The sequence below is a fragment of the Manacus candei genome, unplaced genomic scaffold, assembly GCF_025592945.1.
Source record: "Manacus candei isolate 608988 ecotype Guabito, Panama unplaced genomic scaffold, ASM2559294v1 h1tg000018l, whole genome shotgun sequence".
Lineage (NCBI taxonomy): Eukaryota > Metazoa > Chordata > Aves > Passeriformes > Pipridae > Manacus > Manacus candei.
Genome location: NW_026138066.1, coordinates 7,078,063 through 7,095,956, shown reverse-complemented (window position 1 = coordinate 7,095,956; position 17,894 = coordinate 7,078,063). Strand labels below are relative to the sequence as shown.

General features: G+C 39.8%; 1 protein-coding gene across 5 annotated transcripts in view; it reads right to left on the bottom strand.

Moving 5' to 3' along the window:
* The window catches only part of DMC1 (DNA meiotic recombinase 1), a 31,931-nt gene that overhangs the window by 8,834 nt on the left and 5,203 nt on the right, over positions 1-17,894 (bottom strand). Inside the window, exons 1-4 of one of the 5 annotated variants that reach the window (XM_051785061.1) lie at positions 5,075-5,385; positions 4,465-4,565; positions 2,742-2,832; positions 2,063-2,107 (exon numbers count right to left, since the gene is read on the bottom strand). In XM_051785061.1, coding sequence (XP_051641021.1) covers positions 2,063-2,107; positions 2,742-2,798 — 102 coding nt within the window. In that variant the 5' untranslated portion in view covers positions 2,799-2,832; positions 4,465-4,565; positions 5,075-5,385. Of the gene's footprint in view, positions 1-2,062; positions 2,108-2,741; positions 2,833-4,464; positions 4,566-5,074; positions 5,386-17,894 lie in introns of those variants that run through there. The other 4 variants (XM_051785058.1, XM_051785060.1, XM_051785059.1 and 1 more) reach the window with 4 other exon arrangements.

The following is a 17,894-nucleotide window of genomic DNA, read 5'->3' as shown; positions in this document are numbered from 1 at the left end:
ATTTTGAGTAAGATTGGTGTGAGGGATCGTGGTGCAGAGAGCAGCTCCTGGTGGTTTTGAGAGAAAGGTGTCTGGGTCCAGTTGTATTTACTTGTCCCTGTTCAGTGTCAGTTTTTCTAGATCCAAGCTGGTAGTAAAGAAACAGTATGGATTATTACAGATAGCATGGAGCCCATCCTAGGAAACCCTATAACACTCAGTCTGCCCTTGGTCCCTTAGCACAGATAATCTGTAAACCATATGATCTGAGGGTGGATAGTTGGGAGCCGATACATGAGGATCACTGGAAGCTGAGTCTAAATGCTGTGCTGGTTTTGCATGTTCACAGTTATGTCCAGTTTAAAACACATGTATCTCCCAGATCTAACTGATACCTTGGGATGGAACGAGCTACTGGAGTTTTTCATAAATTGGGAACAGCACAACTTCAGACAGCACCCTACTGACACATTTTGCCTCCTCTCACCTCATTTTATGATGTTGGCATCACTGGGAATTTAAAAGCACAAACAGCCTACTCACAAGAAAACACACTGTGTGAAAGGTGTGGGATAATACATCAATTTACCATTTCTGGCCAAGATTTTCCTTTGAAAAAAACTATGAACTGGACATATCATCTATTTATCTAGAGTGTGGGAGTGCATAGAGCATAAGAAGGGAGGGGGTTGTGTGAGAAATCAGTCATGTTCATTTGGAAGCTTATTTCTCATCCTGTGATATGTGTATGACACTCAGCAAAGGCTGAGGGGTCACAGCACCTTAATTCCAACCAAACACCTTTGATCATCGAACCACAACCTCGGTTGTGCTATTCTGACTCTCTTTGTGGCTACATGTCAGATCTAGTAAATATTTTTCTCTCTACTCCTCAGGAAAAAAAAAATCTAAATCCACAAAAATTATTTCTTGAAGTAAATTAATTTAGTAGATATGGGTCATCATATGTTCACACAAAGCTTTTAACTGGCACAGCTGAGAACAAAACCTTCCCCTGAGGTGTGAGAATACCCACTTGGAAGAAAGAAAAAAATGAAAAGGAGCAGAATAGCCCTGTTAAACAAGAAAAACAGCCTAAGTCATTATCCTTTATTTTCAAGATCTTTCATACATTCATATCATTATGTGAATGCTGTGCCTTATTTAATACTGACAGGCTAGTACAGCTCCCTTCCAGCTCAGGTCAGCCTCTTTGATCAACTTGTTAAATTTTTAACGCAATAATTTGTGTATTTTTCCTGTGTGGCCCCATAGTTAGAGCTCCCAATCGTGTGATCCTTCTTCAGAACTCTGAAACTGCCAATAAAAAAAGTTGTCAACAATTACACTGCTGACATGCTCAGCCCAGTAGCTATAGTGCTGACTAATGATGACTCATTCTGTCTGTGTCCTTCCCATCTGTATTTGCCTGTAGTCATTTAAATTAGAGTTAAATCTTATGTTACTTCAGGCAAACCCAACCTTTTATTCTGCTCCTATAACTGAATATAATAGGATTCCAATCCATGAGCCAGACTCCTAGATAAACATATAATAGTAATTCAAATAAATAGGTGATGTTTATGTGATAATTATGATAATGATAACAATGATAGGAATTCATATTTGATGAAGAAAACCACTTATTTCTCTAGCTACTAATATTCTCCTCACTCCTACTCTCCCCCCTTCACCAGCATGCTGAAAATAGTATAGCGACAATTGTCACAGTGTAATCTCACAGGCACCAGAAATGCAGGAGTAATTACAAAGATTGGCAGGAACAGGAAATAATCTATCACACAGTTTTCAAATAAATTAGCAAGCAGTTGGTTTTTCAAGAGTGCTAGGTGCTAAATAGTTTGAGTGTCTTGCCACTTTATTTAGGAATCTGATGTGAACGAGATTTTCTAAAAATTTGTCTTATAACCAGAGGCAAAATTTGTCTCCACATGACTGAGTTAGAATGTACTGCAAGGAGGAATTTCAGCTACTTGCATCAATGTGCATACAGTTTTGGAAATAACCTTACAACATCTTTACATACACAACTCTGTGTGGTCAAGTGATTGCTAATACTTACAATTCCATGCTTCTGTAGAAGGTCAATATCCTGAAAAAAGGATTCCTAAAAAAAAATAGCAGGAAAAAAATAGATTTTTGTTTTTCTTGTTATTTTCTTGTTATTATGTGTATCTCATTATGTGTCTGTTTCAAATTTGTAAACTTCTGTTGATTTTCCTCAATAATACTTAACTTCTTGGGCAACTGAAATAGGCAAAGCCATAGCGAGCCAAAAAGGCCTTAATATTTCCTATCACCTTCTCCATAAAGTGTAACTTCACAGGCAATTAATCCTCTGCTATGCTAATAAAACTTGTGTTGTCATCATCATCATCTAGAGCTTTTCTGCCACAGTTTCTCAGTCTTTTCATGGCGATGACCATTCCTTGGAAGCATAAGATTAACCGATATCCCCTTGCATTTAATAGAGAAGCACAAAATATAAAGAAATAACGATAATCTCATTAAAAATTGTGCATAGCTTTTGAAAGGTTAACGAAGAGTACTTGAAGAGCCAGGTTGTACAGGGACTAAGAGAATGAGATTTTCTTGGTAATAGATTAGAGCAAAATTTTAAACACATTGAACTCCCTGATGGTCTTTGGGGATCTCCTGTCTCTCCACTGATTTCTTAACACTATCAAATTACTTTCAAACAACATCTGCTGCTCATATTTTCCAACCAACCTTAAATTTACCTCATCATCCTGGTATCCTGGTTCTTCTTGGACTACTTGATCCTCCATGGCCTTCATTGTGAAAGAGCAGGCAAGAAAGTATTGATCACTGCTGGGAAATGCAAACAAAGACAGTTTTGGGGAGGCAATAAATGAGTAAATGATTGTAAAAGTACTTTTAAGAAATCCTTGAACTACAGAAACTTGTCAGTATGTCATCATATATGGATTTAAACTTGGATTCTGCTTCCAAATCTTCATTATCTGATATATCAGACCAAAAGGAGAAAATCTACTGCTTCACTCTAAGATGAACCAGTTTGGCTAGAAAGGAGCTTCACAGGTATTAGTAAAAGAGATCTCATTCCCATGTGAGAATCTTGGGTCAGAGACGAGTTTTTGGAAGTGGGAAACATTTAAAATGATTTATCATTATTGGAATTTATTCTGGTAAGAATGCTAAAGGCAGTCTGTATATTTATAGCAAAAGTAAGCATAGTTACAGACAGAATGGTTAATGGAAAGGCTGTGCAACAGCTCAGCTTCCCCATCTTTATGTGAAAGAAAACCCACAAAACAGTGCTACTAAGGCTACAACTCCTTAGTGATATATCTTGAGAGTAGGCTATTAAAGCTCTATTTGTTTTGAAGTTCTTGCCGAGGTTCAGAATGACCAATAAATGCTGAAGACATGCAAGTAATGCCTGTAAGGAGTATGCTTGCATAAAACGAATAAAGGAAGGGTAATAAAAATCTGAGGCTTTTACTATGCAAAACCATGTACAGAGAGCTCATGTCAAGTTTTTTCATGCTTAACTTGCCATGTCTCTGCTTCACCACTGTTTCACTGCCCTCTCTATGTGACTTCCTATAAGCAAGGCCTAGAAGGGGAACAGGCCCTTAGTGATAGCATGGCTAAACAAGAAGCAAAATATGACCTCCTTAAATTGTATGAATGCAAGAAAAATAAATACAAAGTAGTTCCCTAGAAATATGACCTTATAACCTGTAATCATTTTTTTTCTTTTGTAAATGGGCAAGTTGCTTCTGTTTTAATTGTGAGTTTACCTTTGCTGCTCTATCTATGGCTGATCAAAAGTTTTGTAAACCATCTCATAAAGATATGTGTATATATTTACTTGCTCATCCTTTCTAACTGTAAGATTTGGGAGTCTAACAGAGGTCAGGATAGTTTAGGCTAAATATCTGCAAAGAGCCTTTTTTTTAGCTTCTAAATGGATATTTAAGGTCTGCCTAATTTGCTTGCAAGAATCTTCTGTATACAGAGGCTTGGAAAGGGAGAAATATCAGAATTTTAGTATTATCTTCTGTTAATATTTAATGGAAATATTCTTATAAAATCAGTTGTATCTGATAGTGTCAGGTTATATTTCATTTCTGTTTCAGAACACTGACAATTACGGAATGACAAACCATGCCTTTGCATAAGTACAGTAAAACATTAATTAAAAAATAAGAGATTTTTAAAAATCCTTCAAATACTGAAGGAAGAAAAACAAGTAATGCAAAAGGTATTAAAACTATATTACAATCCCCTTCTTCATTAGAAACATCCTCCTGAAATGCACATAATCCTGCACTTCAATAACGCTCAGCAGGTCACGGGATTGTTCTCCTACTCCCCATCCTGAGGCAATTGGCATCTCACAGCAGAAAAACAAGGCAGACCCAGACCTGTGCCCTCCTGCAGGCTACAAGGGAAAACAGAGAAATTATACCTCACCCCACTAGAAAATTTAGGTATGAACAAAATCCTCCTGCTCAGTGGAGGGTCCTCCTGCTGCTGGTGTGTTGGCGCACCTGAAGGATTTCAGTCACCACAGCCTGACACGCAGTAGATAAAAGGGTAAAAGTCTGAGACAAAAGAGCAAATCTATGAAGAAACACCATCAATCTTGTGCCACCTCAGGTGCCCAAGAGTGGTGATGAAGACCTGGATGCTGCACCCCTTCCAGGCTGCGGGTGTGACAGCAGTTCCCAGCAGTTCCCCTTGGGTTTTTGGACTGACAGAAAATGGCTGGAGCAGAGCTCGACCCCCTGGGCCAGGGGCAGGAGGCGATCTGACCTGCCCCAAGGGGCACCACGGTGTGTGTGATCTCACATCTGTTGACTCAGAGGAAAATAAGTGATTAATCGCCTATCAACACACGGATTTATTTGGTTTTTTTCCTTGCCAGCTGCCTTCGCGTAGGATGTACATTTCTGTTCCCAAAGGGTGAGGCACCGCAGAATTTCCCTCTCCCGCCGAGCACCGTAATTCCCCACGAAAATTACAACAATAACGAAACCCCAGCTCACGCCCGGGCAGCTCCGGGAGCGGGTAGGTACAGTACCCAGGCCGAAGGCTCCGAACTCCCCACAGCCTCTCGCCCTCCTCCTCCTGAGGGCACCGACCCGCCGCTTTCCCGCCGGCACCGAGGGGCGGGGCCGCGAGGGAGGGCACGGGCTCCTGGCAGGAATGGGGGCCGTCCCTCCCCTCAGCCCCGTCCCGCGCTGAAATACATTTTAACCACTGTCTTTAATCACTTCATCATCTGTGATTTAAGAAATATATACTCGCTCTCTCTCTAAGGAATATTGCATCGCCCTTGTTTTACAGTTGGGAAAGGCAGCCTTAGTGAAAAACATGGAATGGCATTGATTAGCAGGATATTCAATTCAACACGTTCTGCCTTTGTTTTTCCAGGGTGCCACTCACGCATCTTCCTAAACAAGGCACACGGCGGTTTTGGATTGGATGCTCAAAACCCGTCAGAGAGCTGGAAGAGAAGTGACTTGCCTGAAGTCACAGGACAAGAAAATGAGGCTGAGTCACACACATGACTTAATCTGCCATTTTAAAAGGATGGAAAAGGTGCTTTTTAGTATATGAACACTTTGAGACATCTGCAGTCTTCTTGGAGGCAGTATGTGGAAAGCAATTACCCGTTTTAGCTTGCCTCTGGTAGCACAGTCAGTACGGGACTGCATGTCAAGGAGACATCCGCGGATTCCTGTGAGCAGGAGGAGTTCCTGGCCACCCCTTGTGTGGGTTTGAAATGGCAGAAGGGATGGGAGCAACATTCTCAGCCTGTTTCAAGGTGTTTGTGAAAACTTACCCACCCTTCGTCTGTGGGAGGTTAAGGGCACTTTTTTCAAGCTGTTTCTTAGCCAAGTCAGGAAACCAAGCAACAAACCCCACAGCCCTCAGCAATCATCAGCACACCACAGGAGTGCTCGCAGGGTCCCCATTTGAGACATCAAGCAATTTACATGAGTACCAAAAGTCTAATCCTGGGAGCCCTGAGGCTTTGTCTATATTGAGGAACCGGCTGGCACTGCTTTTGAAAACTGCATTATTCCACAAGAGCTATTCCAGAAGAGCACTTAGGCAGGCAGCCCTTTAAAGGCGAATTCCTTCACAAAGTATGCTTTTATTCCAGAACAGAATGCACATGCAGAGAGTGACCCTTCTGGTCTTACAGAGCACCTCTGCTACAGCTAATGTCTCTGTAAACAACTTTCCCTTCATTATTTTTTTAGTTTGGAAAATAGTTCCCAGAAAGGTCAATGAACGCACAGAATCCGAAGATTATTTCCCACTCCGAAGTGCTACTTTGGGCAATAAATTCCATTCTACAGCTTCAAAATGTTGTGTGATCATTAATTGCTCATTTGGCTTCCAGCTGGTGCTGTGCAATAACCCCACATACCCCATCCTGCTACACACCGGCCAAGTGAGTGGAGGTGTGCTGGAGTCTGCTCCTTCCCTTTTACATGTTCTGCTGCTGACCAGTGTGTCTGCAGCTGGGAGTGAGGTACTGGCAATGAGACACCCCACTGTTATCTGCATTGCCTCTTATGTGGGATCGTGTACCAGTTTGGACAAGATAAGACCCAAGTCAAAACCTTACCATAAAAGTATTAGGTATCCAGAACAGGGAAATCATGAGGGCTTTTTTGTTGGTGGTGGTGGGTTTTGTTTGGGTTTGAGCTTTTGGTTTGTTTTTTTTTTCTTTTTTGATTACCTGGTTTTGATCCATATTTATGTTGCTCAAATGGACTAAAGTCAAATATAGGAGCTAATGCCTTCTCTGAACTTTCAAGTTGGCAGTTTGCCTGTTCCTAACCAGGATAAAATAATATGATATCTGAAATCTTCCCAGAATTGCAGAATGCTTCCGGGCAAAGGTGCAGCAATTTCTTCATATTCTTCAGCTCTCCCTTCTCTAGCTGCCATTGTTTGGATTTTTTCCCCTGTAAAATCCATGTTGGGGGTGAGAGGTGGGGAGGGAAAGCAGAAGAGAGAGGGAGAAAGGATACTGAATATTTCAAAGACAATCCAAATATTAACAAGGCAAAAAACTCTCTTACAGGAAAGGAATATACAGAGTAAATAGCAGCACCACCTTGGAAGTTAGGTTAGCTATTATATTCCCAAAACTACCCAAATCCAGAAATCATGGTAGCCATGCAATGCTGTGTCACTTCAGCTACTCCCTTAGTCACATCATAGTCAACAATCACTGCTTCAAAAAAAAAATTGCCAAAAACTTTCTGTGAGGAAGCACAAACACAGATTCCATCTTGATCAGTCTCAGGGAAAGGCCACCTTGTTTAAATGTGCCCCATGGAATTTATATTAACTCACACCACAGATTGCAACTCTCTCCTCTTTCTTCACACCTGAAAGCTCTTCTGAAAACCCCTGGTAGCTAATGGGTTATACTGGCAAAAGTATACTAGACTAGCATAGTCTAAAAGCATATCAGATTAGCAAAAGAGAAGAATAGCAGAATTGAATTCAGGTTATCAGAACATGGTAGGATGAATCCACACAATTTTTTGTACTTATGCAATTCTTGCTTATCTTCCTGCTGCTTCATGTCCAAATTCCTCGTTTATCTGCAGTCTCTCTGGTACAGTTCCTTGAATTCCATGTCCATCTTGGGAATATGACTGAAACTGTGCCTGCATATGTTGGGGTAGGCTCTGAGGTTTTACATGAAGGAAATAACTCTGCCTGTGTTTTCCTTCTCTTTGGTCAGAACTAAGATGAACTGCAAAAGCTGTGTGCATACAATGGGTCTCAGGGGGACTGGCAAAAATATCAGATCAGCCAAGCTTCACCGTTCAGACAGGAGAGCTCTATTGTTAAAATGCAATTAATGGAAGGAATAGATATGGTAGTGGGAGACAGTTATGTCTCTGTTGCAATCTTGAGATCTTTAAAAAAGCCTTGAAAAAGTACTCAATCCTACAGTGTTGAGAGTGATCCTGCATTAAAAAGACACAGATTTTGCTGCCTCTAATTTACTTTGAGTTAATCACTAAGGATATGTTATAGGATTAGAGATCTCCCTTCTGTTTCTCAAGATGTCTTGTCCAGATCATGGTTCAGAATTGCAGCTATGGAGGAAATGATGAATTAGAGGGCTGTGCCCATTGATATTAAACAGGTGCCAGGTCAAGTCAGGAACACAACAAATTATATGTGACTGGAGAAGAAAAGATGCCAAAGATAATATTAATATCAAAACACCAACCAGAGAATTCAGGAATGGGTATTTTTGTAAATGAAAAAGAAATAATCTGTATGTCAGCTATACAAATACAGTAAGTGATAGCAGTCCAAGCACCATAAAATTCACTATTTGAATAGAAGATTATGAAATTAGCAATTCTTTATTAAAAAAAAAAAAAGCAAACTGGGAAAATAAGACCACTCTTAAGCTTTGCAAAACCTAAGCCAAGTTAGAGGATTTATGGAGACATGCATCAGTATATCACATATGGTCTATCAAAAAGACAAAAGACATAAGAAAAGCTGTCCCTTTTGGGAACGCACAAGGAGTTTTTTATTTAAGGTAAAAAAAAGAAGACTAGTCATAGAAAACAATAGGACTGAAAGCAACATCAAGAGATTATCTAGCTCAAAGCTGAATCAGATGTTTGTTTGCCTGGGGAAGCTGTGGGTTTTCTTTCATCTTTTGAGGAAGAATCAGACAATTCCACTGCTTGGCTATCCTTGCCATTACCCTTATTTTCTCCACTTCACTATGCCATGCAATTTTATCTGTAAAAATATCCAGTATTCTTTGAACTAGCCTCTTGTTTTAAAATTTCAGATAACTGAGAGTCCAAGTCTTGCATTCATGTTTTTTTCTTCCCCAAAAGAGAAAAAATGCCAGCATAACCAGTTCTAAACGGTTCTAAAAAAAACAGCCTAACCTGATGGATGATGTGGTAGTGTGTACAGCTTGCTCTTACCTGCTCATGACTTTTGAGTCTAAAACCCTGTAACCATGCAGCCTTGTAATACAGTAATTTGCCATAACCTTTGTACTGAATTTGCAAGGCCTCAGGACTGGGGCTTGTCAGGTTTGCTTTGTTTGAACTTCTCTTGACCCTTCTGTATCTTTTACTTGGTTAGCTGTGACAGCAGTTTCCATAACTAACAAGGTCTATGGCTAATTTGTTTTACTTCTGTTTATCTGTGTGTGGTACAGTCATCATTTTATATAAATAGAAGTAACAAACAGTTATTCTGTGTTGAAAGAGAGTTACGACTAGCACAAGCATGCAGTGTAGAGAAATACAGGCGTAGTGCAATAGCAGAGGCCTTGAAAAGTGGGGACACAAGGTGGGCAGAGGAGTACAGGGATGTAAATGTAACAGGTGAGGCACAGGCTTGGCTCTGCAGACAGGATGGCTATGAACAACTCACCAGTGATCAGTCAAAGAAATGCTGACATGGAACTAGATTTAGGGGTAACAAAGAGAACAAAAAAAATAACAGCTAACATATGTAATGGGCACCACATACCATAAAATCAGATATAGTGTGGCACTGCAGAGCAATGAAGAAAGCTGTAAATGTGTGCTAGCAAGCATATAAAAAATGACACCAAGTGTATCTTAGAGCAAGGAAGGAGAAACTACCAACATGAAGATCATATTCTCCCAGCAAAGGACTCCAGGTGCTGACAACTCCCCATATCACCCACACACCAGAAAGAAACCACCAACCTTATGACTCACAGGAAGAGTGGACAGATGAGTGAAATACAAGGAAAAGAGGTAGAATCCAAGAAGTGTATGTGTTACCATTTTATAGAAGTACTCTTGTATTGTTATTCTTTCTATAAGTTGTATCTGGATCAATAATCATCCAACTCTCAAGATTTCAATTACACTAACAATAAATTTCTGACTTTAATTATACGTAAGGTGTGCTTCCTCTTTGCCCAGGAGCAAACTGTTGAGTGTCACTAACTAGTGTCTGACATACTTCTTATTTTCACTATTAGCTGATAAATTAGAGGAAACTCAAGGATTACCTGAGCTAACAAGCAGATCAGTAGCAGAATGGACAGACATGGATTAAGTGCATGGTTGCAGCTGCCTGTGCATTGCTGCCAGTGCATTGCTGCCTGATTGCAGCTAAAATTCAGTCCTTTAAAAATCTTATCACTGAGCATATTTCTGACCTATGCTAATATTTATTTTAAAAATATATCTTTTTAAAGCAGCTTTTTAATGTTCAACATTTCTTTCTGCTTGAGAGGCCGGTGCTGTGACCTTCTACAGTTTATCAATCTCTGCACAAAAATCTCTACTGAAAAAAAATGAAATGCAGTCAGTAAAATATATTAGTCTGAATCATGAAATGTATACTTTGGGAAGTACAGGTCTTTTTTTAAACTGTGAGAGCTTTCTAAACAGCTGTTGCAAATGCCAAAATAACTGCTCTTGACTAACTCCACATACATAGATTTTTGTTTTGTTCTACTTCAGCTTGATATTAACTTTATGATAAACAGAAGTAACAGACTAATTATGAAATAAGACTGCCCACATATATAGCTAAGTGGGAGTAGTAATTGCAGTTACATATATCTTTTTCATTTGAATTGACCTCCAAGATCAGATAAAAGTAGGATGAAGAAAGCAATAGTAAAATTTATTTGATATGAAACTGTTATCAGTCCTCAAATTTGGTGACAACGACACTGACAAGCTTGCATTTGAATTAAAGCTCAGTCATAGGCCTGGTTAAAGTCCATGGGTGAATATCTTAATTTCACTAAGTAAAACAGAAGAATTGGCTAAATATCCCTCTGCTCGCAGATTAAGTGGGAAGCCATCCCCCAAGGGAATGAAGTACATCACAAGGCCAGTCTGGCACCAGGGCTAGGCCTGATCAGACTACAGAGCATGGCCAGGCTCCCACTCTGCCCTAACACCCAACATTCCAGCCCTCAGAGTGAGCCAGATCTTTGCTTTAACCCAGCAGGGCATTATGCTTTGCATTTTCCCTATTTGTATTCCCTCAGGTGTTTATCTCAACAATAAAGAAGAAAAGATGAGATCAGGCAGCTGGGAGATGGGGAAGAGAGACAGTGTTGGATCAGTTTTGCCATTTAGTGGACTCTCACCATTCCTTTAGACAGAGAGACTTCTCTGGGACTGAATGCAAATACAGGGGGTAGAATTTGCCTGGTGGCAGCTGAACACATTAGTGCATGAGAGAAAATGAGAGAAGCAACAGGGGTTACTACTTTAGCAGGAAGCTGAGTCAGAAAACTTGATTTAACTGCAATAACTCATCAGAAAGGGAGTTAAAACAAGAAAATTGTTCACGGATGCATCTGCCATGCTGCAGAACACAGGACTGTGTGTTTAATCTTGACACCAAAGAAATTCCAACTCCTAATACAAACAAGCTGGAAGTACTGCAAATACTGTCTTAACTGTTATGGCCAAAAGCATCAGTGCTTCTCTAACTTATTCACACACCAGAATTGAAAATTAATTTGAAAAAGACATGAAGCAAAGCAGCTTTGTCCACCAAACATAGGACAGCAGAGTTTTCAGTGTTACAGCTCAAAAAAGCATAAATCATTGAATGTTTTTTTTCCCCTTTAATGCATTCCAGCTCACAGAAACTGAGTGCTTCTGTTGTCAAGTAGGGTGAATAATGACTTTGAGTACACTGCTCTGTTTGTACTCAGGACAGCTTTTTCATTGGCATGCTTCAGAAAGAAGAATGTATTTAAAGTGCAGCTGATAGAAAATTTTAAATTTCTAGGTCACAGCGGAATTCACTGGTCACATAAAAAATGGCATTTTACAGGAAAAAAACATTTTTAAATTCACATTTAGAAGAGGTTCAGCACTAGTATTTGAGACCTTTCTTCATTTAAAAAAAAGCTCCAAACTTTGAAGAGCCTCTACTTGAAAAATGAATCATTTTCGCAGTGTCTCCACGTTCCTTATGAGTTTGGAAAAGCTAAGGTTTTCTAGTTCAGCCTCTCAGTCAGTATCAGCTTTTCTTTTAAACCAATCATATTTCAGAACTGAACATGCTCTTATTTGGCCAGTTTTCTACTCTTGGCTTTGCCTGCTGCTTCTGCAAGTGAGTTTGTGTGTAAACTACAAAAAAAAAACCAATGTTGCTCCATTTGTATTCCATATGTTCGCCAGGCTAGTGGCCAGAAGAGATCATAAGCAGTACGTTTTTCAAATCCCAAAACTTAGATAGGCATTGAGTGCATCATCATACAGTTATTTTTACTTTATAATAATATTTAAAGGTCTCAGGAATTGTAATGGTCTTTAAAATACTGTGTTTCCTTGATTTTGCTACACATAAAACCTTAATTTTCAGTAATGTTCAAGCTAATAATTTTTTCAGTCTTGAACCTTTAAACTTCAGAGATCCATTAGCCTGATTATTCTTGTTTAATCCCTTGTTCTTCTTTCCTTTCATTACCATGGTTTCTTTATCAGCCTTACTGGAATAGAGTTTCTTTATTAAACATTTCTGTGTCCATATTTGAAAAAAGGCTTTTAATCTCTCCTCCTTGTGTTTTTGCTGAATGGTGATTATAAATGATGTACCTGTGTCTTTGAAACTCTGTGCAGATGCACAACTACCACTCAATAACAAATCCCACTGGGGTTCAATATATCCCAGTATTTCCTAGTGCAATCTTTCTTCCTGTTTTGTCTATCCCTCACTGTTGTTTTTCCACTGTATTATTAAGGCACCACTTCCTGTTTTAACAGCCAGGCAATCCAAGACAGAGGAATAGGTCAGAGTTTCTGATGCCAAATTTCACACATGACCTCTGTTCTTAGGGCAGTGAGTATCAGACAAGAAGGAAATCAGACAACACTCAAATATTTGATTTCAAAATAGTATTCAGTATTGGACTGCCGCCATGAGATGTCCCCAACTGATCAGCAAATTGGAGATAAGAAGCTGAAGAGAGCAACAACAGTCTTGCATCCCAGCCATTTGTAAGAAGCGACTGAGTGGCCTTGAAGAACTCTCTCTAAAGTTAAAGCACCTATAAACCAGCTCAGGAGTCTGAACTGTCTGGGCAAAGGACTCTTCTGGGTGTTGCTTCAGGAGGAACTCAAGTATATTTGATAGGGAAAAAAAGGCAGGGAAGGAAATTCCTGATACAGGCACAATAAGTAAGCAGTATATAGTTTGTCACCAACACTGTATTGAAATTCCCAAAGAACAACTGGTGAAGGAAGCCTGTTGAGAAGCAAACAAAGCTAAAGTCTTCAGAACTGTCATAATTATAAGTCTAAAAATATATCCAAAGCACAAAGGTTTGGAAGCTGTACTTGCCTTCAATGCAACAGAAGTTGTTTAAGCTCTCTTAGAGGACCTGCTTCCAGCAAAAGGAGTAAAGTCCTCTCACCCATTCTTCCCAGTAAGACAAAAGGCTTTAAGGGGGCACAGGCAAGGGACCTTAGTGGCTTAGGGACAGAATCTGTGCAGAAAAACTGACAAAACCCCAACATTAAGTTGTGCAAAGCAATCCCACTTCCACATTGCCTTTATATGAGCAACTACCGTTAAGAATCTTTTTTTTTTTTTGTATTGTAGGGCATATTTGGGTGCCAACAAGATCAGCTATGTCCGCTGGAGAGAGAAAAATTAACTCCATCTATGACATCATCTCCTTCTCCAAACACTGCGTCACCTCTCTAGAATGAGGTGCTATTTTTAGTCTTCTCGTTTCAAGCATATGTTGAGACCGCTTCCAAACGCTTTTCTTCTTATCCATTTCAAGCTTTGCATCTTGGGTGTGGAGGTCTGAAATATTAAATGTCAGCAGTCCCTATTCCCTTTGCCTAGTACATGTCAGTGAATCCAAGGAATACCTAAGGAAGTTATTTGCACTAACTAGGCACACAAAAGAACATGTGCACACAAGCAGCTGTGATGGGTCCCAGCTGTGATGGGTCTAGGATTGACAAACACATACACATCCATGTACACACACTCAAATGGTGAGCACATATTATAGCATAGCAAAGGTCTTCACAACAACAAGCCTGCAAATTCTTAGTAAAAGAAATAGTATTTTACCGTTTTTTCTCCATTCTGTACATGGAAAAGTCACTGGTTTGTGTTTAACCTGTTTGGACTTGGAAGACACTTTGCTTGTTTGATGAGGTTGGTACTTGCTAGAAGCTTCTCCGTGGCTCAGTTTCTTCAAGAAAAATGAAAGGCAGAAAAAATTTCAGAAATTTACCACGATGGTAGGATTAATTCCTTAATTCTCATGTATTCCTTTTAAAAAGTCTAGCCCATCCCCAAGTGAAATATAGCTGTTTCTAGGGCAGCCAGTAATGCTAGCAGAATCACATTGCAGTCATGGGAAAAGAAGTAAAAACATCCTCTCCTGCTGAAATGGCAGGAGAAATTTCAGGGTCATAGAAGGCAATTGTAGGCTTCCAAAATAGCAGTGACACCAGGGTAATGCCTTTACCTAGTAAAGAGTAACTGATGGAACTATTTCATAAAACTCACAGCCAAGTGAGCTGTCTCCAACAGAAACAATTTTGGAACATTTCTTCCCTCAAGATGTATTGACTCTATAAACTGCTTTAAAAAAATTAATAAAGCACAACACAGTTGTGTGTTTCAGTGTGTGGATCTGGGTAAAAAAACGGTTCTAACATCACATGGTTACTGTATTTTTCTAAGCCAGTTTTATAAGCAAACTAATCTCTCCCATAATTCCTCAGTGAAATGTGTTTTCCCCTTGCCACTCCACAGTGACAAAGCAGCACTGGTAAGGGGGAGTTTTCTAACACTATAATGGCAAGACCCCTGACTGTGGCAGGAGGAATGTGACTGGCAGCATGGCAGTATCACTGTGATCATACTTAAATATAAGCACAGACAGGAATTCCAAAGAAGAAAAAGTGACCTGGATTCCAGCAGCATTGCTCTAATAATGTCTATTAAAATAAAAAATAAACCAAACTCAATTTAGCTTGGTCAAGAGAAGCAGAAGATGTTGCTTCCACTTGTTGACAGACGTGACAGCACAAACTTCCATTACAAAAATATGTAGAAATCAGCAAATTGCAAACTGAGTAAGTTGTATGTTATGCCAAGATAAATCATCTGCAGCGTGAGTAATTATAGAAGAAAATATTTGCTATACCTAATTTCAGACTTTAGGGAGAATAACTAATTTCCTGCCAGCTTGTTTTCAAAGGTTCTAGATTTTAACAGACAGGCTTGTGAGTGATTACCTGTTTTTTCTCCCCATCCCACCTCCCCTCCTCACTTCCATGTACAATACCAGAAAACCACAAAGTGCTGAACAATATTGGCATTGTTCTTAACTTCAATTTAGGAGCAATATAATTCAGTTTCTTTCCAAAGCATTTGTAGAGAAATAAATTACTGACTCTATCAACACTGGCTTTAAATATCTCACTGGCTTCTGTATCCAGTTCAGCATTTCCAGCCTCCGATTCAATGCAGCCTCTGTGTACCTTTATCCACTACCACTTCTTCCACTGCTCATAATTTTTCCATGCCAGTTTGCCCAACTATCTCTCTTGTTTTTTTTATTTTCTCCCTTACTTTCTTTGCTCTCTGTGCTTAGAACCTTTCCTTTCTTTGTCTGACAAACAAGCATTATTTTCTTTCTCCTAAACCACTGACAAAAACCATGTCTAAAGATCCAGTGAATTTCTGTTAGACATTTCAAAGTAATTTGCTATTCTGTATCCAAGTATAGTGGTAATGCTGTTGCATTATAGTCCATCATCTAGGTCATCCAGGTCCCAAGAAATCAAACCAGAAATTAAATTAGATGCTCATAATTAAAGAGCAAAAGCTTAAGTGCCTGCAGTTCCAATTGCCTGCAAGATAAATGCTTATTATGGAGCATTTTGGAGAGTGTCATGACTTATCTAGGTGACTAAATATCAAATTTGGATATTTGTTTTGGATGCTGCAATCCCCATTTTTTACTGACTTGATTATCGCTACTTGCAGCCCATTGCACACTGGCTCACCTGTCTCAATTTCCATTACTAGCTTTCCTGTGTTCTACACAAGGCTTGACACCCTGACACGATCCCTGACAACAAGTTATCACTACCAGTTGTTTAATCTTGGAACTGAAGTAGCACATTACTTCAGCAGTAAATGAATGAATGAATTGTGAGAACAGCCTGTCTGCTGACCCATGAAAACAATTTCGCTTTCTTTCAGGCCGACAAGATTTAAATCTTCAGAGACTCAGATTTTCATCTGCTTTTATTTCCAAACTGAATCAAATTACACAGATGTGTGAGCTGGGAGCCACTTTCTAAATATGACATGCCTTCCCTCCCATTAAAAAGATGAGATTCTTTACAATATTAAGCACTTGGTGCACAAAGTTAAGTATAAATTTCCCTATATCACATTCTTCTCTTACTTCTTTTCGAAAGGAAATGTCTGCGGTACCTTGGATCTTGGCCGGAGAGTACAATATAGGCAGCGAGTGTTGTCTGGGGAACTGATGACCTTCAATGAGCAAAAATCCCTGAAGAGCAAGTGAAGTGCAACAGGTGCTTGTGGGGCATGTGTTTGAAATTAAGATGAATAAACACCTGCTGAGGACTTTTTTGTGAAGACTGTGAGGGGATAAAAACCCAGGGCTTCCTTTGTTCGGGGTCCCTCCTCGGAGGCACCACACTCAAGCTGTCATTCTGTTATTGCATGAAGATTAAATTATTTTAAGGATCCAGATGTCTGAGCCTCTGCTATGGGAAACCCTGGCTTGAGCCAGTAAGGAAACCTAGTCTGACTGTGTGAGTGTGGGATGTGTAGGGAGTCAGGCAAGGCACCCATTGACTCCGTGGAGCCGCCCGCTGCAAAAGGGCTTTGGCCCAAGTGTGACTGACAGAGTAGGTCCTGAGTGGTCAGACTGGAAAGTTTCCTTAAGAGTAATGACTCCTTCTAATGAAAGCCTTGGCTTCTGTGACACATCCACTTGCTGGCTGCACATATTTGTGAATATATTTTTATCCTGCATTCTCGTACAGAGTGCTTACCAGTCTTCTCTGGACTGCTTGTCATCTTGAAGGAATCTGGGGAAGGGAGGCAGAGTGAAAAACACAGTTCCTAAGTTTAGAATCCAAGACTTAGTTTATGTTTTATTTTAAGTTTATGCAGAGAGACCACCCTCCATTAAGGCTCATTATGCTTGGGCATTCAATGCAAATTCAAAATTTTTATTTTCAGGGTTTGCTTTCCCTTGTGAACTAATGAAGATCCTGCTTTACTGCTGCTGAACACACTGACAAGGTACAGCCACTTACATGGCAACTGTTGAGCTATCAAGACCACCTTCTACCTGATCCTGGTATGTCTCATATTTGCATCCCTTGCTACGCCAGGAAACAACCCAGAATTAAGACAGGAAACAAAAAACAACCAAATCTCACATTTACTGCTTTAAATACTACTATACCTGGCCTTCCCAGGCCTCATAGGAATGGGTTCTAAATTGCTGTCCCTTGGGTAGCACAGACCATTGGTGAACAGTATTCTGCATTCCTCAAAAGCCTGAAAAGCAACCACAAGAGCTGACAGCAGATACCCAGAACTGGAAAGGACTGGGCCAAACAGTCCATTGTCATGTTGCTGCAGACACCACATCATCTAAAGACCACATTACTTTCAACTTTTGCTTTTGGTAAGAGGCTATCCATAGGCATACCTTTCTGACACAAAGAATTAGTGCAGACTAAGACCTATAGATCAAGGCATCCTGGGGAGAAAAATGACCACCCAGGTTGGGTATGAAATTCTTATTTTGAATAGCAGGATCTAGGGAGAATGCTTGCATCAGT